The sequence below is a fragment of the Vairimorpha necatrix genome, chromosome 9 (genome assembly GCF_036630325.1).
Source record: "Vairimorpha necatrix chromosome 9, complete sequence".
Classification (NCBI taxonomy): domain Eukaryota; kingdom Fungi; phylum Microsporidia; family Nosematidae; genus Vairimorpha; species Vairimorpha necatrix.
The window spans coordinates 799,186-823,524 of record NC_088824.1 but is presented as its reverse complement, the minus strand read 5'-3'; the positions used below and the strand labels follow the sequence as shown (position 1 = coordinate 823,524).

General features: G+C 27.3%; 7 protein-coding genes across 7 annotated transcripts; 4 read left to right on the top strand and 3 right to left on the bottom strand.

The window, feature by feature from the left end:
- Positions 1 to 6,089: 6,089 nt before the first annotated feature.
- On the top strand, positions 6,090 to 6,413 carry VNE69_09132 (putative SP-containing membrane protein; the record flags this gene model as incomplete). The annotated part of the gene is made up of 1 exon (XM_065474652.1): positions 6,090 to 6,413. One exon carries the CDS (start codon positions 6,090 to 6,092, stop codon positions 6,411 to 6,413), a length of 324 nt encoding a protein of 107 aa, XP_065330724.1.
- A 5,979-nt stretch (positions 6,414 to 12,392) lies between these two features.
- VNE69_09131 (putative SP-containing membrane protein) lies at positions 12,393 to 12,695 on the top strand (the record flags this gene model as incomplete). Its single annotated transcript, XM_065474651.1, has 1 exon — positions 12,393 to 12,695. One exon carries the CDS (start codon positions 12,393 to 12,395, stop codon positions 12,693 to 12,695), a length of 303 nt encoding a protein of 100 aa, XP_065330723.1.
- Positions 12,696 to 15,229: 2,534 nt separating this feature from the next.
- Positions 15,230 to 15,445, bottom strand: VNE69_09130 (putative exosome complex component (CSL4); the record flags this gene model as incomplete). Its single annotated transcript, XM_065474650.1, has 1 exon — positions 15,230 to 15,445. The coding sequence occupies one exon, from the start codon at positions 15,443 to 15,445 to the stop codon at positions 15,230 to 15,232; it is 216 nt and encodes a 71-aa protein (XP_065330722.1).
- Positions 15,446 to 15,773: 328 nt separating this feature from the next.
- Positions 15,774 to 17,537, top strand: VNE69_09129 (uncharacterized protein; the record flags this gene model as incomplete). The annotated part of the gene is made up of 1 exon (XM_065474649.1): positions 15,774 to 17,537. One exon carries the CDS (start codon positions 15,774 to 15,776, stop codon positions 17,535 to 17,537), a length of 1,764 nt encoding a protein of 587 aa, XP_065330721.1.
- A 189-nt stretch (positions 17,538 to 17,726) lies between these two features.
- VNE69_09128 (regulator of nonsense transcripts protein) lies at positions 17,727 to 20,198 on the bottom strand (the record flags this gene model as incomplete). The annotated part of the gene is made up of 2 exons (XM_065474648.1): positions 17,727 to 19,828; positions 19,946 to 20,198. The coding sequence occupies 2 exons, from the start codon at positions 20,196 to 20,198 to the stop codon at positions 17,727 to 17,729; spliced, it is 2,355 nt and encodes a 784-aa protein (XP_065330720.1).
- Positions 20,199 to 21,062: 864 nt separating this feature from the next.
- VNE69_09127 (ribonuclease P protein component 4 (RNP4)) lies at positions 21,063 to 21,452 on the top strand (the record flags this gene model as incomplete). The annotated part of the gene is made up of 1 exon (XM_065474647.1): positions 21,063 to 21,452. One exon carries the CDS (start codon positions 21,063 to 21,065, stop codon positions 21,450 to 21,452), a length of 390 nt encoding a protein of 129 aa, XP_065330719.1.
- A 115-nt stretch (positions 21,453 to 21,567) lies between these two features.
- Positions 21,568 to 22,803, bottom strand: VNE69_09126 (magnesium transport protein; the record flags this gene model as incomplete). Its single annotated transcript, XM_065474646.1, has 1 exon — positions 21,568 to 22,803. One exon carries the CDS (start codon positions 22,801 to 22,803, stop codon positions 21,568 to 21,570), a length of 1,236 nt encoding a protein of 411 aa, XP_065330718.1.
- Between the last annotated feature and the right edge of the window lie 1,536 nt (positions 22,804 to 24,339).

Here is a 24,339-nt window from a genome sequence, read left to right as displayed (position 1 = left end):
ATTTACATTTTTAATGATATAAGTTGTGGTGCGAGCTGCCTTCCTGGCAGCTCGGCTTGTTTAAATAATTGTAATTCTTAAAATGTTTATTAATTCTTAAATCTTTCATGCCAACGTGTAGGGCTTAAATTCATCCTTTTATATTTTATTTTTAATAAGTGTCAAACTTATCATATATTGGAGGGAAAGCTGGTCCCTTGTACAGCTTTCCATATTCTGGCATTATTCACCAGATTAGACATTTTCTTATTCGTCATTGTTTGTTGACGAAGAAATTTTGTGTACGTCCATGACTCGGCCGTAATTGAGATGTGACGGCCGAGGGGTTCAAGTCTTAGAGTCCTACTTGACCTTACTAGGTACAGGAAGGATGTGTGTGACATAAGTGCTTACGATTATTCTCCTTCTTGCTTTTACTTTCGAAATTCCTCTTTGAAAGTATAAAAAAATAAACAACTTCCAAGAAGCGTTTTGGATATCGCTTCAGTAGTTATATTATCTTCTCCTTATCTTAGTTGTTATTACATATTGCCTACGCTGCTATTAGTTGCATCAGAGGTTTTTTTAACTTTGAAATTAAGAGATAGAGAGAACCCTTAGATAGGGACCAGAGGAATTTAAAAGTGATCCTTATCTACTGGTATTGTTAGATTCTAACTCACTTAAATTTCTTTCATTAACTTGCCATTGCAGCAAGTTCGGTCGAATTCTAGGTTGGTTCCAGGAGAATACTTTTCTCTTATACCTCAAATCGGATCTAGAGTGATCTCACAGCGGATATACTTAACGGGCATGGCTGTCTATAGCCTTAAGATTAACATCATCATACAAACTCAACGGTTCTCACAATCATTTTTATTTTACACCCGGCTCCTTACACCGCCACATCACCAGCCCGGCATTTTTAATTGCACTACTGATGACTAACTAAAGCATTCTATTATAAAGAGTCAATATAGACATTTTTAAAAACTATATTGATTTTAGGCTTTTGTTACACAGTTGTCCATGAAGTATCGCGGCAATACGTATATAAATAATGTAGAATTAATTACTATAAACTACAATATTCTATATAAACGTTGTTCAAGTGGTTCAATCTTTCAAGAAAAGCAAACATATATTTTGAATAAGAAACATAAAACGTGTTAAATATGAAATATATCAAATAAAATTTTTAAATTATATCAAATATGAAAAAAAGAATACTTTTTTAAGTTTCACATTTTTTATTTAATTAATTGAAAATATTTTTTTTCTTACTGTCGTACTTTTACCTTGTTCATAATTAGTCAAATTTTTACTATTTCTAAAGGCTTACTTCGAAAAGGACTTTATCATAGTTTTTTGTTTTAGTTAAAGTGTCAAAATCTTAGACAAACCAAGCAAATTTTAAATAGAAAATCATCGATAGAATTATGAACTAATTTATTGTCTATTCTAGCTAGGTCTTCTCAAATTTTATTATATGATGTTCCATATCGCTTACGAAATCATTTCCTTCTTTATCAGTATGTTCATTGTAATATTACCCGTACGTATATTGTATCCAGGTTTCGTACAAAGTGTAGGGGAAATATCTTATAACAGAGTTTATAGCGGCGTTATAATAGAAAAACAACTTTAATTTTAACATTTGGACAGTTTTAATATTATATTCTCTTCCATATTAATGATTCTGCAGACCGAGTAAGGGGTTGATTAGCTCTACTGATGTCCTTGACTCATAAATTACGATATCTGTTACCAATAAGCAAAAAAATTTCTGTCTACTAAATTAAAAATCAAATGAAGTATCTTTTCTCTCTTATGTTTCTATTTCAGTCTTCATATGTCTCTCTTTGTGAATATTTTGTTACAAAATGTGATTAAAATAATATATCTAAACTTTTTATTTTTCACAATGAATTATGGCTGGAAAAGCTAGCGTTTAAGATTTATATTCTAACTTTGATACGAATTCAAGAATCGTTGATTTATGAACATAAATGAAATTATACTTTAAAATCTATTTTCACCTGTATCATCAACCAACCACAACAATTGTAGATCCAAAAGTCTTCAAACGAAAGAATCAATAATAAATATTAGATAGAGTCTTTTTGTTCCATGCTTTAAAACATTTCTTTTGTTTTTGAGGGTTGTGCTTGCACACAACCATTGCATTCACTGCAGATCTCATTATATAAAACTAGATATGTTGAGAAATAGTTCTTTACATTTCTCGTACATGCGGGTTGGATAAAACGATTCGCTGATGAGGAGCTTGGACCTCTACTTGTTTTTGCTGAGATATATCATTTATAAGTATCTGGCGGTCTAAAAATTTTCCTTTTTATGAAGCAACATTGCCCTCTAAAATATAGTTTTTTTCGATATACAAATAAATCAGGGCAAGGACATTAGTTGAGGGAAAAACTACAAAACAAATCTCCGAAACGGAATTGGAAACAGTAGACACATAGAGAAATACAATTGAGAACACACTAGTGTGTTCACTCAATTCACCTTTAAATCTTGCAGCAGTACTTGTGAGTAGCGAAGCGAATGAAGAAGAATTGCCTTAGAAAGTTTTCCATCAGTCATAAATAGATTTGGTAGAATGCCATGATGAGTGGTAATGAGCAACTTAATTCTTCTGTAAATATTTACGTCTAACATGATCTCATCAGAATTAAAGGGCAAAGCGAAAAAGCACTCAGTAATAGTGGTAAAAAATGACAGCTTGTGAATTCATAGTGACCCCTAACAAATGAAAACCGAAACTGTCACGAAAGAATTGACTAGTCTCTTCGAAACCGAGCAATACCTAAAAGCACAAAAATTATTCTTGGAGAAACTTAGCTCGATCAGAACATGCGTGGACTAGGTAGAAAGAACAATGAAGATTTTTTGCTTAAGTTTGATCTGTTGATACTTAAAGCTAAGTAAAGACGGTAGATAGCTCACGTTAGATCCCCACCACATAACATGACATGACATATATGGCAAGGACTCTGCAAATTGAACAGATCTGCTATCAGAAATGGCCAGTAAGAAGCACTACCCTTCGTATTGAAAGGCTGGTATCTTGAAAAAGAATGCTGAGATTAAAGACAAGATTTACCTGATCAAAAAGGCCAGGGCTTTTGGTAAACTTTTAAATGAGGAAAAAAATGAAACCAAGAAGGTAATGCGAGAACTTAACATGCTTGCATGTTTACACCAAGATACTTCTTAAGCTATTGCTATACTCAACGGAAGAAAGTCATATACTCAAGGAAGCTAGAGGGCGAAGACCGACGCAGAGAGTATAGGCGTAAAAATCCCGACTTTGGGCCATATAAAAGCATTTTCTCTTAAAAACTCAAGTGTGCTAACGAGGTTAATCATAATGTAAGCAAAGAAAATATTAGATTATTCTAGTCTAACATGTGGAATAAGAAAAGAGCAGTCCGAAGACTGCAATAGTCTCGAGGAGTATCTTCTAGAACACATTCTTGATAGCCAAGATCAGATCACTTTCCCAACCTTGCAAGAATTTGTAGATATTATTAAATATTTACCAAATTGGAAGGCTGCAGGCTGTGATTGAATCTAAAATTTCTTTATTAAGAAGTGTGAAGCTCTAAACATATTCCTTTACAAGATTGTTAAGGAAGTATGCCTGTATGGGAAAGAACTCGAAGATTGGTTCTACAAGAGGATTACTTATTTAATACCCAAAGATACCCCCCCACTAGTGGTAACGACTTCAGGCCTATTACCTGTATGTCGAACCTCTACAAGCTTACAACAAAATGCACTACAAAAGTAATGCAGCTAATTGTAGTCAGTAGAGGGCTACTTAGAGAACTAATTATGGACGGTTAGAAAGTCCAAAGAGCAAAAGAGCAAGCTATGATTAATATAGCAGTAAATAGGGAGCATGGAAACAAGCTGAATACTATGTGGATAGATGTAAAGAAAGTTAACGTTTTGTAGTCCATTCTTATCTATTAACGTGTATTAGCAAGTGTAATCGACATCAATGGATAAGTAAATTCTTAGAAGTCCCCATTAAAAGGTGGCACATTAAGATAAAATCAGGATCGGAAACTATACTGAATTAGAAGATTGAATAAGGCATATTACAAGGGGATTCCTTGTTGCCGCTTTTGTTTGTACTATGTATGGACCCGTTGAGCAGGAAACTGAATTCAACTTACCCAAAAGTAGGAATACAGATACAGACCCACGAAAGTGTTTATGTAACAAACCATCTTCTATTTATTGAAAATCTTAAGCTCCTCGCAGAGAACGATGTCGTTTTAAAACTGATGAATGGGAAAACAAAAAATTTATCCCAGCTGTAGGTTAAGAAATGAACAGGAGTAAGTCTGCAACTAAATGAAGTGATTGTAGCAAAGATGCAGTAGTACTAGAAGGGCATCGAGGATACAAAAACCTTGGAATAACAGAAGATGCCTCTAGTGCTATCAAAAGAGAGACTTTTGAAAAAGTAAGAAGTGAGATCCTTAAGAGGGTTAAAAAACTGTGCAAGACTCAATTAAATCGTAAGAATATGATTCGAGCTATAAACGAGCATGCAATATCAGTAATAAACTATCATGTAGGATTATTAAAATCAGAACGAATAGATTTTAAAAGTCTCGATTTAGATATCCGACAGGTACTTTTCAAGTACCAGGTCCATCTACAGCCAGCCTGCAAGTAAAGACTATACCTACCTAGATCTAAAATGGGTAGAGGCCTCATAAGTATCGAAGATAGAAGTGAAAGTATGCTTCTGAATATTTATAAAACATTAGATGGATCTAGAAATAGCCATTAAGACGGGCAGCGATACTTAAAGTAGAAACATAGAGCAAATTGTACTTGTTTACAATTAACGAGTATCTAAGGATTAGGTATAGCTTTGTAGGAGAGATAACCCAGAAGATGCTAATAGAATCATAAAAATAAGCGCTTAACAATAAAATCAACATAAGGACTAATCGTGGAGAGTTGTTTAAAGCTAGAGTAAATGATATAGTATGCATTTAAGACTATTCTGCCTGGCTTGTCAAAGAAAACAACCAGGCTAGATTTACTCAATTTACTGCTTTCTACGGGATAGAAATATTCCCTATGGGCAAGATGGACAATGTTTCCATTGTAGATCTCATATGAAGACTTTGGATCTTTTAGCTGCCAAGTGTGATGAATGTTGGGTTTTGATTTTATAAAAAGATGTATTGAGGTGGTTAGATGCATTCATCAATTACCATGTATTAAATATGTGTTTAAGAAGACTTTAGAGTCCATAAATCCGGAACGACGACGAGGATACAATCAGGAGGATGCAGAAAAGGAAGAGAGGCTAGAGCTGTAAGCGTACTAGCGATTATGTCTACTGTTAAAGAGGCGGCGTCGGAAATGAGAATGAAGCCGAAAATTCGGAAATGAAAAACCTAAATAATTTTACAGAAACCGAAGTCTGTTAAGAGCCGACCCCATGAGCGATACCGGGGAAAGCTGTGCTATAACTATTTAAAATATATGATAAATTGCCTCAATAAATCTTTTTATATACAATATACAATGTTTGTTGCGATTATGGCCATCACGTATCTTTTGAGTAGCCTTACAAGCAGTTCATCTCTATTTTTTTCTTAATGATATCATTGAGGCAACAAAATAAAAATTTATATAATGGTAAATTGGTATGAAAAATTAATTAGTAAATTCAGATTCTATTTGGAACAGCGATTTCAAAAGCTTTTAGTCCAAATATAGGGTATGACTTTAGTTATTAGTGTAAGCTCCAATATTTAAAAATTTAATAGATAAAACATGCTACTTATAATTGGTTTAATATGTCTTTATTATGATAACTTTAGGGGGTTCGTATAGTGGTATGAAATTTAAAAAAAAAAAAAACTTAGGTCGCACGACATTTAATTATATTATCAGATAGATTTGCATGTATATGTGTCTATAAATATAGAAAATGATACAATTACTTTTTTCTTATTAATCATGATAAAAAAAAAATTTGGTATGAAAATGCTATAATAAAATTTCTCGTTACTCCGTGTTTACATAATAAAAATATTTTTTCCCCTCTAATGAATAGTTTAATAAAAATTATTGCTTATTTATGTGTATCTATATGCGAGGCTATACATGATTCTGATTTTGAAGATGAGAGCATGAGCTCTGAATCAATGGATTCAAGCGAATATTATTTAAATACATTAGAAGAAGCACTTAGTAGGAATACAGCTGAAATTTTAGCTACCCTTATCAATGAAGAATATATGGTAGCACAAATAAGTTTATGGATAAGGCAAAAATTTCATGATTTTTTTGTTATACTAATTTTTACAGGTATATTGTCAGCATGGGCTCTGGTTTATTATTCTAATTGTTATTATGGAATAATTAAATAAGTTATTATTTTAGAAACCAAAAAGCTTATAAACATTGTATAATTTATCAATTAATACATTTTTATAATTTCTTTCGTTTTTAAAAGCCAATAGACTATATTTTTACAACATGTCAAATTTATCTTTTTATTTAAAGCTTAATTTTTTGAATGGTTTGTAGTAACTAGATTGATAAAAAGAAAACAACGAAAGAGAAACTATTTAAGAGTAAAAATAACGGCTAAAGAGAACTTACAGCCCCCGCATTTGAGGCGCTACGATTTTTTTTTCCGAACCCCAAAAATGAAGTGTAAAAAAAGGAGGAGCAAAGAAGAGACAAAAATTACTAAGCACTTATGACATTAAAAACAATAAATAAATATATATTTATGTACACAATTATATTTTAATACAAGTTTTTACAATAATATAAACCAATAAGCATTTTTTGCCCTTCTGATTTTTTAGAATTGGGGACAAAACCGCTCTCTCTGAGGGTGTTCACTTTATTATTTTGAACCCCAAAAACGAAGTGCAAAATAAAGGAGAAGCAATCATTAGTACTCAAATTACTTGCATCTTAAAACAGTAAAAATACCAAATAAATATATATTCTTATACGAAATTTAATTTAAAAAAAGAATATAACCATAAAACTATATAATTCTAAATAACTTAACATATTTTAAATTAAATTTTTTGATTTAACAATCTGTATAGATCGATGAACATTTATTAAAATTTTCTTATATAAGTAATATTTATAATTTTAATTGTTGTTTTATTATTAAAGTAGATTTTTGAAGAAAATCTACTTTCATAATAAAACAACAATTAAAAAAAATTGAAAAAATAAGAAAGGCGAAAAAGACACAATACTTCAAATGATTATTATAACTAAATTTAAAATTAATTTTTGTATAAAATTAAATATTTATTTGCTATTTTTAATGTAATAAGTGCTTAGTAATTTTTGTCTCTTCTTTGCTCCTCCTTTTTTTACACTTCATTTTTGGGGTTCGAAAAAAAAAATCGTAGCGCCTCAAATGCGGGGGCTGTAAGTATCCCAGCTCCAAAATAACTATCTTTATAAAAAATCTAGAATAAGAAAATTCACTCATTGGTAAGTCTTAATTGGTGTTCCATGCAAATACAAAAAAAAGTATATAAACAAACAACGCTGTGAGGCTCAAATTTATAAGGTTTCTGCATATATGTAAAATTATTCTTACTATCGTGTTTAACAGTTGCGTCTTATATTAAAGAATGAACATTCCACCAATAATCATTCTAATTATAACTTATTTTATTATGTTATAATTTGATTGACAACAATCGAATATATACGGCATATATATATATGAAAAAGGGAAACTTACTAAAAAAATATAATGTTTAGATCTAAAAAACTTCTTAAAAAATCAATAGCACATTTATAAAGGTCTACTTCTTATATTTACAAATGTTTATTGAAACTAAATATCATAAAATGTAATATACAAGCGAAATAAGCCTTAAATAATATAATTCTTCTAAAATCAAAATAATATTAGGGTTCTATTTATTTTTGTATTAATTAAAACACATTAAAATTGCTTTTTGAAACTTCCTCTCTAGAGTCGCTATTATCCTTGTTTCTTCCTATTCGCAGGGTTCATGTGCTTTCAAGATCTTCCGCGAAAAAATTTATGTATAGTGCTTAGGTATAATCAGTAACTTGAGTTTTTTTTTAGGATCCATGTACTAACCAGTTCTAATCACATTTTTCGCACATATGTCATTTTTTTCTGATTATACTTACAGCAGGTCGTCAATCTAAGTGACCCCCATTTTTGCATTAAGCTTTTTTATCTTCATATGTGGAACTAATACATCTAATTTAAAATATTAGATTTTTATGTCTGTTTATATTTTTGCACAATTATAATCGTATCAGATATGAAATCAAGCAAGACATTATCACTAGAGATAAACTTGCTATATTTCAAACACTCATATAGAACTTGCAACAAATTCTAAGAAGGATAATTTTAAAGACATAATTATAAAAAAATTTTGTAAAATCTGAATTACAAGCATCGTGCTCATTTGATTCGATTAACATTTGAAAATAAAAAAAATTGTTTATCATAAAAAAAACATTTGTTTTCAGTTTATTTTTAATTTTTTGCAAAATATACTAAATGAAATCTTTATTGTTTTAATTTAAATAGTAAATATAGATTCAGAGATTGTTAAAATTTTACGTTTATAGACAGCGAATTTCAAATCATTTTTTGATTTTTTTTTTTCTTACTATCATTTTTTTGTTTTACTTAGTTAACCATTGTATTATATATAGAATTTTACAATTTGTATCATCAAAATTTATTACAGATGTTTTTAGATTTTTTCATGTTTTACTTTTATTTGTTATTTTTTCTGAAAATAGACATATTGCAAAAAATATTAATTGAAACTAGCTTTACATCTACAAAAATAGATATTTACAGAGGAAAATGAAGTTTACATGTGATGTATAGTGCATGTACTCTTGTTTTGTGTGTTTTAGACAAATGGTTGCTTATGTTATAACATATGATGGTAAAGTATTACAAGTATACAAACTATATAAATGTTAACTAATATTACAAGTCTGCCCATAAATGCTCAAAATAAAAAAAAACGAAATTATAGTGAGTTTTAAAACCTCAGATAAATCGAAATATCTGCATACACGCTTTTTAGGCAAATATAGTGCATAAAATATATATAAACTGATACTAATATCTCATATAGAAGTCTCTATAATTTAAATTTTGCGATAAAACTGTCCCAATAAATTTTTTACTAATCAAAGATAGCATTCTATGCGAACTGAGTTTTTGTGCATACCATATTTTTGGTGTTTCCTAAAAATTTATTTTGATCATATGTGCCAAATTTTATAGGATAAAAAAATAATTCAAAGAATACATTAATGTTATAATATTAGATAGAATAATTTATAAGTTTAATTGAAAATAGGGTTCTTAAGACTATTAACTGTCTTTTTTAATTATGAAGGGAATATAAAAATTTATATGCTGAAAAAAAAACTTAATAACACTACATTTTTTATCAAACAGTTATATATATTGTTTTATATACTATTTTACCTAAATTAAATGCAATCAAATTTTTTTTTATATGTGTACCATTTTTCGGATATAGAGCAACTCGATCAACAAGAGAAGTGCATAAGCTTAGGATCAATAAATTTAAAGGATAAATATGCGAATATACTAGGGCAGTTATGTTAGATTGCACCTCTCTTTAGAGCGCGTACATCTAAAAGAATTTAACAACTCCAAGATTTAAACATATATAAAAAAATAAATATATTAAACACACAATATTTGAATTAGTTAAGTACCCAGGATTATTTTTTTTTGTAAAACTTTGTCGGCCCAGGAGTAATCTAAATCATTAGTAAATAAATATGTTCCTTGCACTCTCCCGACGAAAACTATAGATCATTTATTGTAAGTTTGAAAGGATTTTTATTTTAGACTCAAACATGAAGACCTTGTTTTTGTAATATCAAATACATAGATGATCATATTTTATGCAATTGGGGTTCACTTAAATATATGATGGGGCTTTTTTGTTTAGTCATAGATTTATGCATTGTAAAAGTTTTCAAAGATTATAATATTGAACAGCTGTCTGATAATTGTTTGCTCTTTAGGTTTGATATAAAATTTTTTATTTTTTTTTTTAGTTAAAACTTTTTTTTTTTATTTTATTATATTTGCTCTCTTTATCCGGCTGTTGACTCTGGATGGAGTTAAGAAATTTAAATTAAATTAGTTAATTTCGATTAAAAAATGCATTGAAAATTTTAAAAATAGACGGAAAAATCTTTTTTTTAGTTGATGAATATAATTTCGACATATAAAAATAATTATAACATGCAATAGGTTAACTCATAAATTTATTGCAGAAACAATAAAAGACAATAATAGGTTCAATTGTTTTAAAAAGTTTAATTAATTCTTCCAAATTCTATACGTTAAAAGAAAATTTAATGCAGTTTATGAGGTTGTTTTGTAATTATTGAGAGATTTAATCTATTATACCATCTGATACACAGAATATGAAGGTATCAAAGAGATATCGCGTTGTGGTATATTGAATTTGATATGTATTGTACACTCTATTTTATAAAGTATGGCGATAATACTTTCATATATTTGTATTTTAAGAATGGATTGCTACAAAAATATTCCAATAAACGTTTTTAATAGATTTATTTAAATTATAAAAATCAATTACTTACATTTTATAATTCTCTAATGTATAACTTTTCGAGATAGGTTATAAAAACATTAAAAGTAAAAAAAGAGCAAAACACAATTAAAAACTTGTTTTTAGTATTATTTATCAAATTCGATTACAATCTTAGTTTTCTTACTATCAAAACTTATTCTAAAATGTTATCTAATAAATTTCTTACTATTTATAAAAAATAACTATATCAATAACTGCCTTATAGCTTTTAAATTGAGTCAAATGTTTTTTACGACTACTAAAGCTCAATGAAACCCACATTGATATGATTATAAACAATGTTGTCGGTTTTATCTATGTACTTTTAAAAAAAAAAAGTTATACCATTTCCAAACATTATATACAAGTCATTTCATTTTATAAGTAAATTCATAGTCGCCATTTTAATTTATATATTGTATTCGAGGCTTACGTAAATAAAAATTAGTGCAGCTTTTAATGTGGAAGAATATATGACGATTTAGTAATAATTAATGGTTAAATATAACCATTAACCAGATTTTATTGTTCGCATATTTTAATTTCTAGCTCTGAAGAAAATGAGAAGTTTGATTTAACTTTTTGACTTTTCCTTGTTTAATCGAATGACAAATTTGTTATGAACAAGTAAAATAAAATTTTGTCGATTGATTTTTATTGATGAAATATATTCGGCTCATTGTAATTGTCTCTTTAGGGTATATTAGTGGCCCATAGCGTTTGATATTGGTATTCTTGCTGTAATACAATTTTAACGACGAGACGTTTTCTTAACAGAATAAAATATTTTTAAAAATACAATTACTGCTGTGTTCATAGAACTTTAACTTCCAAATTCAGATTCATAGCCTTCATTTTGACAGAATCAATGATTTATCTTTTGAAGGGTCTTTCGGCTAAGATATGTTTGGTTTTTTTTTGTTATAGGAGGTTGTGTCTACGCACATGCATTGCATTCACTGCAAACCATCCTTATAATATATCTTGGCAATTTAAAGTATAGTTTTTTGCATTTCTCGTAGATGCGGTACTAGATGAAACTATTTACTGAATGAAGAGCTTGGGTCTCTATCACCAAAAATTATAAGATATTATTTTAAATACATGTTTTTTCAACCTTTCACATCTCATGATGAGAATATATTTTTTCTATAATATATGTTAGGCATGTTATTTTTGCGATACGTCGGTTTCTCACATCTTCGCTAAAATCGTCTCCTTTGAGTATCCGTACAAGCAAAGCATACTCATTTTATTTTATTTTGTTTTTATAGCGACAATTTTCCATTAAATTATAAACCTTGACACTTTGCGAGGAGTCGAATGCAATGCCCTTTCATGATTAAAGCTTTTGGTTTATATTTAAAAAGTATAACTTTTTATTAGTGCTAGCCTCAATTTTTTAGTAATTTGATAAATACACTAGTTGCTTATAATTGGTGTGGTATGTGTTTATTTGTTATAAATTTTAAAAAACTTATAATAAAAGTGCGGAATTGAATTAAAACATTAAAAAATATTGAGGCACAACATCATTTGCTATTTTTCAGATAATTATGCATTAGTGCAATTTGTCCACTAATCTATATTTACTATGGCAATTTTATCTTTTTTTGAATTTAAATTATTAAGTCTAAGTTATACTAAAAAATTTAATCATACTACTCGAACTCAATTTTATGATTATTCAAATATTTTACATCCCCTCTAATGAATAGCTTACTAAAATTTTATGCTTTCTTATGTGTATCTTTTTGCGAGGCTATACATGACTTAGATTTTGAAAATTCTTGTCTTAGATCAGAATTGATGGCTGAAAGAGGAAGAAATTTTGATATACTAGATGATGTAGATGATATAATTACACCTACCGCGGTATTGCCGTCTGCTAATCTAGAAGTTGAAGTAAAAATTAATACAATATATAATGATATTCCCGTTTTATCTAAAATAATGTACATATGTATACCGTGTACAGTGCTTTTAATTGGAATACTTTTAATGATAGAATAAAAGGATATATTTTTTCAGAAGTTTGCAAGTTAATTATTTAATTTTTTTGCATTTTTATAGTAATTTAATGTGTATAATTAGACATATTAATTATTATTTTTTATAATAAAAAGGATAATTCTTTTACGATTTATCTAATTACTATTTTTGGAAAAGGCGTTGTTTTATTTTTTACACTTAGTTTTTGTGCGTGTTAAACGTTTCAATTACCGCTTGTTTAGTTGATGTGATACTAATTTCATGCTTCATTTTTATGATTGTAAGTACGTACACTATATGTTAATACATTTAATGTTATTATTTTCGTAAAAGTAGCGTTGAAATAGAGTTTTTAACAAAATTATTATTCATTTACCAAAAAAAAATTGTAAAAATGTTTAATCATCGGAAAAAAAATTGATTTTTTTTATTTGCTTAAAGTTTGTCATTAAAAAAGTTCATAGAACATTTAAAAGCACAATAATCATTCAAGTTTTGCTCGAATTTATATGTACTGCTTAAAAATACACTCCCTTCTTTTCTTCTCTTTTTTCCAAAAACGGCAAATGAAAATGCAATGCGTCAATTTATTAAACCCGTTTTTTAACGGAAAAGCTTTAGCTAGTCAATTCAAAGAATTTTCCTTTTTTTTGCAGTTTTGTGACATTTAAAATGCTTATTTTCTTAGTACAAGATCAAATATGATTTTAACTAACTAATTCGATAATTATAGATGTTAAATTAGCATTGATCAATCATTAAATGAATGCATAACATGGCGAACGCATAAAATGAGGTATTAAGTGAGACCATACTCATGAGATCAACAATCTATATAAAAAGGCTCGAAAAATAATAGCCATAACAATAATCATTAGTAGGTGAAAATTAATACACAAAAACAGGAGGTAAGACATCCCTGAAATGAATTAAAGATCTTGTTATTGATAAACATTTGATACATATAGATAACTCTACAAATATATTGTTTTTTTTTAAAAAAGAAGAGAAAAAAATTGTATAAAAATTAAATTAAGTTTATTTTAAAAGATAATTATTGTTTTTAAGTGTCAGTAGTAGATATATAGTATAAAAATTACCCAGTGAAAACAAAAAAGTATATTGAAAATAACACTACTTCGTCTTTTGGTATTTGTAATAGTGTTGTATCAAATACAAAATACATTTATTAGTTGTTTTCCTAAAACTGTCATAAGACTATAAATGAAACAATTTGATATAGGTCTATAAAAGTATCAAAAAAAATTTTACACAACGATACATAGGAAAATAATCTATAAATGAAATTTGATACAAATTGATATAGGTCTATAAAAGTATCAAAAAAAAATTTTACACAACGATACATAGGAAAATAATAAATATCAACACATACTCTACAAGACTTCCACGTCAATTTTACCATCTTCATGTATTTAAACAACCTATTATTTAGAATCAGAATAAATCAATTCCAACCTGGCTCTCTTTTTTTACATTTAATACCACGTGTTGTCAATTTAACTAAAAGTATGTTTTTTTAAGAAGTAATAAATTAGAAATAAAATATCTAGAAAAACATACAACAAATACTTATAGGGCGATAGTATCAATTAAATAATTAAAAATTTAAATCAAATGATCTTTATACTTTACGATGAATTTACAGATCTTATTGATCTATAGGACAAAGAGTGAGTATTATGTCTATCTAGTAAAAAATAATAGTTTGTGATTTATGAACTATTACTAATTAAGATATTATTAGTCCAGTTATTGTATTTACAAGTATAATCTAAAGAGAGGCTTTTATCTTTAGATATCGATGAACATAAGATGACTAAAATTGACTTTATTATGCAATGAGTGATAAATATGTTGTTGATGTTAATAATCTATGTTAGTGATTGTTTTTCGCACGATAGAAGTATTTATAATAAAATAATAGTTTATTAGAAGAATTATATGAAATTAAGAATATAATAGATTTTTTAACATATAAGATCCCAGAGTAATAATATTATTTACTACGCGTATAAGCCAGTAGCACCAAGAAGATGTTTATTTAAGTCAAATAAAATTAGTAGACAATGATATCAGACGTATATAAATTTATTGTTGTCAATTATTTCACCAAGTCTAAAACTTAGTTATGTTTAAAACTTAGTTATGTTTAAAACAAGGTGTTATAATCAATTTTGAGATGTTATGATTAATATTAAGATGTTGTGTCTAAAACTTAATTATGTTTAAAACAAGGTGTTATAATCAATTTTAAGATGTTGTGTTATAAATTTGAGATGTTATAATATTTAAGGTGTTTTATTTTTGGTAGTAAATTATTCTGTAATAGATGTTCCCATTTTTTTATTATATACGTTATACTCTTATCTTTTTTTTTTGTATTAATTAAATGTTATTTTCTTATATTAGTTTTAAAGTTGACTCTATTTTCAATACATTAAGTCTTAGTGTTTTTTTAGTATAAATTGATTTAATGTATTATAAGAATTACAAATTAATCAACTGAATTAAATATATATATTATTATTTTATTATAAGGGGATACAGTTGATCCCGTTGTCACTGTATGATACAATAATACACTCCACTTCTTCCCCTGTCTTCATATTCTTATCATATTTGAGTATGCCCTTGTAAGGGACCAGTGACTTATTTCCTTCTATTTGATTTATATTTATGAGAATATTTGAGAAGCAGACTTTTACGATTTTCCCTTTACATTTCAAACCGAGAGCAGGACAAATCATAAATTAGGGATAAAATAAGCGAAGAATGTAATTTAATAATAATATTAGATATAATTTTAGATATAATATTGGACTGTATTAGTACAGTAGAATATTAGATATAATATTGGACTGTATTAGTACAGTAGAATATTAGATATAATATTGGACTGTATTAGTACAGTAGAATATTATAATACTATAATATTATATAACTTTATATTATAGTACTATATTATTAATATTAGATTATATAACTTTATATCATTATTTATATAATTTTTTTATTTTTCTCTTGTTTATTTTTGTTTATTTTTTCCCCATCTCAAATATAAAAATGATCTCCCGCATGAACTGCATAAATGGCAGAAATTTCAAGGAGAAATTCTCAAGTCTTGATTATTCAAATACTCTCCACATATTGTGGATATACAAGAATATACCAGAGATAGAAGCACAATATGATTTAGTAGAAGTTATTAGTAGATTAAAAGAAGTAGTTATAAAAGATTACACATATGGAATATTAATCTACGAGGATATATCTAATTTAGTACTAAAGCACTACGAAGATAATATATTAAGTAAGTGTATTAGTGATTACTTCTTTGATTTTTGTACTCCCATCATGGATGTCTGCCTTAAACAAGTAGTGGATGTTTTTACATATATTTATAAGAAGATTAAGGATTTTACAAATATAGACAAATTAATAGAGAAATATCAAGAAAGAAAGGACATATTTATAGAACTCAACATATTAAAAATAAGGCTCAACCACAAATATGTTACTAATACTGCAAGTGATAGTATTTTAAATAAATTTAATCTTACAAGTGGTAGTACTTTAAGTGGTATTAATGAATTAATAGAAAATATGCATATTAAAGAAGATAAGAATAAAGATATCAAAGATATTAAAGATATTAATAATGAAGAAGATAAATCTTCTTCTTCTTTATTAATTAGATCACTCCTGGATTATGAAAATTTAAATCTCAATTTCTTTATAGAAAATGCTTGCATTTTCCTCACTTACAAAGACGACTCCACACTCCTCACAAAATTGATCAAATATTCCAAGAGTGGCTACAAACATCTCATTATAAAGAACATATCCCCTTCTTTATACATTAAACTTAAAGATCATCTAGAAATGAATGAAGAGATACTCAAGAAGGGAATATATGATTATAAATATTTCTTAAAGTGGTGTAATACATCATTCACTACACTGAGTATATTAAAGATTAATGATTTTATAGATATAAGTGACTTATTAGTAGATTATTATGAAGAAGATAAAAGAGAAATGAATATAATAATTAAGAGATTATTAGATTTAAATATACAGAGTATAAAAGAGAAGATAAGAATTAATATATTAAAGAATATAGAGAGATATATTATAGATGATGATACAATACGACATTTAGTACTAGATTGTAGTAAATATAAAGTGTATAAAAAGATATTAGTAAAGAAGATGGGAATAATAAAGTATTTTAAGGAAGTAGAAAGAGAAGAGTTTATTAAGAATTTGTTTACTGAGTTTGATTTAGACTGGAGATACAGGAGGACACTAATGGAGGAGTGTATGAAGAATAAGGTAGGAGAGAAGTATCTCGAGATATTCAAAGATGACAAAGTGTACGCCATAAGGGAGTTCTACCAACAAAAACTATGTGATAAAGATGTAATATTAATAGAAGGAATGAAGGATAAAGAAGATATAGTTAAAGATTATACAATAGATACTAAAGAAGTTAATAAAGATTATACAATAGATACTAAAGAAGTTATAGATAAAGAAGACATAATAAAAGAAGACAGTATAAAAGAAGACATAGTAAAATTAGAAGATAATAATAAAGAAGACAGTATAAAAGAAGAAGATACAATGTATAATAAAGAAGATAATAAAGAAGATAATAATAAAGATAATAATAAAGAAGATTATACAATTGATAATAATAATAAAGAAGATATATTGGAGAAGAGACCTCTGGTCTCTTCCAAAGAAGACATCTTTAAGAACTTAAAGAATAATGTAAAGAATAAGATCAAGAATATAGAAGAGAAGATAATATTTATAAATGAGAACAATTTATAAGCAAGCTCTCTAATATTATAATATAAAATATATTATAATATAATATAATACATACTTAATAAATCCAATATAATATAAATCCAATATAAATAAATCCAATATTTTATATAATATAAATAAATCCAATATAATATAAATCCAATATAATATATTTTATATATTTTATATATTTTATATATTTTAAATCTATTATAATATTGCATATCTCCTTAAATCCCCAAGGGGCCCCTCAAGTATAAGTCCTTTCTTATCATAATATTCTAATAAATTCTTCCATATTTCATGTTTCATCATTGTATTAGGATTCCCTATTATAATAAGCCCATGCTTCGCCCTTGTAAGTGTCACATTCATCCTCCTTTTATCTCCTACAAATCCTATCCCTTGGTACTGATTAGATCTCACTAGACTTACTATTATAAAATCCTTCTCTCTCCCTTGAAACCCGTCTACATTACTTATCTCTAGATTCCCTGGTTCAGACCCGAAGACTCTATTTAGAATATGAGATCTCTGTCCCTCATAAGGAGTAATTACTCCTATTTGATTCTCAGTTATACCAGATTTAAAGAGATGTCTTATAATACTCTCACAATATAAAGCCTCCATAGGATTTATGAAACTAGTACCACTTGCACTGACTTCTTCTTTACCAAAACAAGCATAGAAGAAGTTATGAGGAATATTTATATTATATTTATAAGTAAGTCTATTACCACTTAATAATTCCCCATTATAAAATGTCTCAGAAGGCCACTCACATAAGTCAGGGTGCATTCTATATTGTAAATTTAAGATATAAGGAGAGACACCTATAGAAATTAATCTCTCAAACATACTCTGTTTAAATCCAGCCTGGGCTACTTTCTTACTTAAGATAGTAGGGCCTAATTGTTTATGATCTCCTACAAGAATAAGTTTCTTACACCCGTAGACTAAAGGAATAAGATTTAGAGGCTCAGTACTCTGGACTGCTTCATCTACTAAAACACAAGTAAATTTCATTTTATTAAACATTTTCTGACCAGCAGTAACACAAGTACAAGAAATGACATCAGCCTTCATTAATAATTTCCTCTTTGCATTATCTACCAAATTAGTTGTATTTGATTTATCTACTAAGTTTGTCTTAGTCGTATTTGATTTATCTAAATTAGATTTGTCTACACTATATTTATCAAGAAGAATGTCATCTAAATTAGATAGGTACTCCCGTACATTCTCATGGAGACTTAAGAAATTCACATCTGATTGTGTGTACTCCCTTCTTCTACTCATCACTCGGATTATCTTAAGTCCTGTCTTATGAATCTTAAGAGTTAATTGATCTACTGCTGTATTAGAAGGGGCTACTACTAAGACTGGGCCTTTATTCTTCTTAATATAATTATATACTATAGCAGCAGAGACTAGTGTCTTCCCCGTACCAGGGGGGCCTTGTATTAGTGTCACTTTTCTACTTAGAGCAGCCTTGACTGCTAATTCTTGATATTTATTCAGAATGGGGAGATTGGGAGGATTATCTATTTCTAAATTTAATTTAATATTTTCTTTACCCCCTCTTACTAAATATTCAAATAAATTTATGTCTTCACTATTACTATTACTACTTAATTGATTATATGTATTAGTATTACTAGTATTAGTAGTATTAGTATTACTAGTATTATTTATATTATCATTAACTACTACATTATCATTCTTACATACTTTATCATTCTCATTCTTACATACTTTATCATTATCATCTTTAAATACATTCTCATCTTTAAATACTTTGTAATTTTGTTGACGTAGATATTGATTGTATAATTTATTCAGTGCCCATTTCATCCTTTCATAACATACTCCTCTCCATATATATTCTATTATATACCCACTTCGCGGATAATCTCCACTTTGATCTACTTCAAATCTTAATTCTTCACTAAAATTATCATTATTTATATACCCTGTTAAACATAATCCACTTTTATGTGTCAATTTTATCTCATCTCCTATATTAATCTTTAAATCTGTATTAGATCTATAAAAATAAAAATATCCATATTTCATAGTCTCCCATCTTATCACTACATTCTCTTGTCTCATTTGTTCTTTAATTTCTCTTTCTTTTTGACATTCTGCATCTATTAAAGTAGTAAATATATTAACATATTCTAAAGGATCAAGTCTAGATTTAACAGATGGTAATAAATAAGAAGACTTTTCTTCTATTTCTATCATTTGAGATTTAGATAATTGTATATTTGTAGTATTTGATGGTAAAATAGTAAGACATCTTTCTTCTACTAGTAAAGAAAGATTACTAGTAGAAAGATTAGTTGAAGAATGATTAGTACTAGAAGAAGAAGAAAGATTAGTATGATTACTACTAGTAGAAGAAGAAAGATTAGTATGATTAGTACTAGTAGTATGAGTAGTAGAACACTCTTTACAATATATTATATTATCATATTTTACTAATTTGAAAATATTATCTTCATTACATTTAGTACAGAGAATATCTTCATTATTAATAATAATAGATTTGTGCTTTGTTTTTACTAAGTGGAAGATAATGTGAGAGATAGAAGATGAGGATCTGGAATTACAGAAGAATTTGTTACATGTGGAGCATTCTACTAAATTTGAAGGTAACTCGCAGTAAGTGCATTTCATAATGAGGGGTAAAGAAAAAGCAGAAAAGTGAAATGGGAAGTGAAGTGAAATGTGAGTAAGTGTATGTAATGAGTGAAGTAAAATACAATATAAGATGTATATGTATATAAGGTATTTAACTCTTCATATATAATATTATAAATGTCCTTAATGTTTGAATATTTCATTTGATAAAATATTAATGTTTACACTTCTAAGAATAACTAGATCAATGTTTTTTAGTCCTGGTGTATTTTTATAATAATTTAACCCTTTGTATAGCTCTACTTTGTAATTAATATGTCTTTCTGATCTTGTAATCTTCTTTCATTGCTTTTTTAAAGAAAATTCAAAAATCCATACAGTCTTTTAATGTCATTAAACTGTAAATGAAGAGTAAACATATTTGTATTATTGTATTTATAATATTGTATTTATAATATTGTATTTATAAGATTAAAATAATATCTATTTAGGGTTTATGGTGTTTCTTCCTGATTCTGTTTGTTCGCTTCAAAATTCATTTTAAAGGACTATTTTTTTATATAAAGGCACTTTTGAATCAATCAATTGGATTTTATAAATCTCATAGAATATGTGTGCTAATAATATCAGGAGTGATAATTTGTGCTAATTAAGATCAAGAGTGAAAATTTGTGCCAATTAAGATCTGTCAATTTTGTTTTTTTCATGCTAAATTCTTTTTTATTTAAGCTTTTTTGCATAAACTACAAAATACATAAAATAATTTATTAAAAACATATTTATGTGATTTCTTGATTCATTCTTAATGCGACACAATATTTTAAAAACTTCTTGTCCTATAAAATACTAATATCTAAGACATAATCTCTGTACTAATCATTTTTTTTATTAATAACACCCATGGTCAAATTTAAATCTGCTTCAACAATATCAAAATTAAATCACATGTTTAAAATGGCTTTACTCTTACACAATACTGATCTACATTGCAATATCATCAAGAGGATATTACTAATATCAAAAAAGTTTCTTATAAAAATCCCTATAAGTATTAAGAGATCTATATGTTATAAATGTCATAGAGTCATAATAAACAATAGAAAGACGAAGATAATAAAAATAAAAAAGGAGTACTGGTTTATTAGTGAGTGTCAGTGTGGAGATATAAAGAAGTATAAAATTAAAAAAGAAGAATTGAATAGTGAATGTCAGTGTGGAAATATAAAGAAGTATAAAATTAATAACAAAAAAGAAGAATTGAATAATAAAATAAATAAACTAAAATTATAAGATAATAATAAAAAGTATAAAATAAGTAAACTAAAATTATATTTAGATGTAGTAGACTTTATTTACTCAAGTAAATAAATTTTAAAAATTTTCAATTTGTTTCAAATTTGTTTGTTTAATTTGAAATCTCTTTTTTCTTCATAAATCTGTAGAAATAATAAACAATTAAACTAAACAATGGTCCTACTGCACATAAAAACCAAAAATAAAACACTGTCTCTTCATTCTGCCATGGTACTTTAACATTCATTCCCCAAAGTCCTGCTATAGTCTGACATGGTAAAAATACAAAAGCTATCTCTGTAAACCTATTCATAGTTTTATTCATTTCATTGGCTTCTCTACTTTGTTCCATATCAACTAAAGCTAAAAATAAATCTTGTGATCTTTCTAATATTTCATTATATTCCATAGCTAACTTCTGCTGTCTCTTGAAATCTTTATAACAATCATTTAATAAATGTAAAACTGTATGATGAGTCTTAGACTTGATTTTCCTTATCTTTTCTAAGATAATAATCTTAGGTCTAATAAATTGTCGGAAATTGTATAACTGGTAAACCATCTCGAAATTCTTCTTAAGATTGTCTCCTGTCTCATAATTTATAGATTTAGAACAGGCTTTTTTGGCTGTGCTTTCTGGTCTAACATTTTCTAAAACATATTTAACATCTTGTAAAAACTCAATAATAATTGAATAAAAAACCCAATCTGGGTATAAAGTAGTATGTGTAGAAATAGTACTAAGAAAATTCAGTATATCTCTTATACCACTCCATTGTTTATCATGTGTCGTAATAATAAAATCTTTAAAAATTAAAATATTAAAATCTATATCTTCTGTATCAAGATTACAAGTACTTAAAAGCTTAAGACTTATAAAAAGATAATTTTTAAAATGTTCAATCTTTTCTTCCGTATTCTTTTCTCTAATATCTATCAGAGTGACGTCATGTACTCCAAGATAATTCCCCAATATTTCTAAATCTTTTTCACTTGGATTGAATATGTTTAACCAGTAATATTTATTATTTAATATCTCCATATTAGCAAAAATATCTTCTGATTCTATCAAGGTAGTCTCTTTAGAATAAAACATATATTTCATATTATCAAGATATCTATATTTACAAAAATCTATTATTTTACAACTTGAACCAATAATACCTTCTTGTAAACTGCCTTCTATATCTAAATCGGGGAAATCTGGTTTATAATGATCAACATTTAATTGCATTCTATATAAATTTTGATTGTTTTTTCCTCTTTTCATTTTTCTATAAATTGTAATGATTTCATGGATAATATCTAAATTCTTAGAATTCTTATTAGTTTTTATTTGATTGTTCATTTATAAAGGGGAATAAAAAAAAAAGCAGATTTTTGATCAAAAAATTTTATAAAAAAAATTGAATTAATTTTTTAAGATTTGTCAGTTGAGCGATATTAATTTAGTAAATAAATTAAAATTTTTGATATTTACGAATTTGGATCAATAAAGATAAAATAATGTAAAGAAAAGATAATGTCTTTATTTATCATAAAACGCAATATAAAAATTATTGAGTAGTATTCTGTAATAGATTTACAAAATTAATAGCAACTTTTATATATTTTAAATCGATATAAAATATTGTAATTTTAAGTTCCCTACCCCTTATTTATATTTAATAGAATTAAATAAAAAGACTTAGAGTTTTATTGGATTTTTTAAATGTATATATTTGGGTTTATATTTGAATGATCAAAAATTATATAGCGAATTTGAGAACAAGAATTCAAAAAAATGAACTAAAAGGTGGGCCAAGAAAATAAAAAAATAGTATTTAATGACAGCCCGAATTTTGTTTCGATTTTAAAAAGAAAATAATAAATGTGGCGCGCGAGCATTGGCCTCCTAGGATTTCCAACCTGTGCATGCGTCGATCCCATGATGTTCCAACATGTGCAAGCATTGACTTCGAGTTTCCCTTAAAGAAAGCCACGTCTAAATCTAAATTATATCTTAATTAGATAAATAAATGTTTTAAATTGGATTCGAACCCACGGCCTATACACGGGAAATCAAAGCATGCCACTAGACTATGGCATACTCAAAAAACATAAAGTTTTACTATAAAGCAACACTTGCATTATTCAATTTGATAAATAAAATAATCTTTTTATCCCCCCAAAATGATTCTAACTCTCAGAAATGCTGTTGATTTTGATAATTTGACATTAATCTTACAAGGCAGGGATAATGAAGTTGTTTTAGAGAAGCAACAAAAAGTTGTCAGGGGCCTTCTTATAGATGGGGTACTATATTTAAGGGATGAGGTTAATGGAACCATCTAAAGGAATCCATTGTGAACAGCTTGAAGTCATGGAAACTGAATGTAGAGCTTTTCACCAGCTTCATCACAGGGGCGTTAACAGATTTGAAGCATCATGCAATAGGTTTTTCTAAATCCCTGGGGACATTAATAGAAAAGTCGTCTTCGAATGCATCGTATGTGGATAATAGCAGCCGGTAAAAAATAAAGAGCGCCAAATTCATATTACAGCCTCTAAACCAATAAAACAAATTATGATCGATTTAATCATATGACGCGCAATAAAAAGTTTAACGATGGGTATTTTTGGATTTTAACAATAATTGATGTGTATTCTAAATTTGTTTGGGCCTTTCCATCAAAGAGTAAAACGAGGGGTAGAGGTTACAAAAAAACATAAAATTTATATTTTACAATATTACTGGTCCTTTCAAGATCCTTCAAAGCGAAAATGGAAAGGATTTATGCAATTCCCATTAAATATACTTTGTGCAGACTTTATTATTGTATAAAAACATAGTAGGCCGCGTCACCTACAATCAAACGGGCAATTAGAAAGGTTCAATCAAACT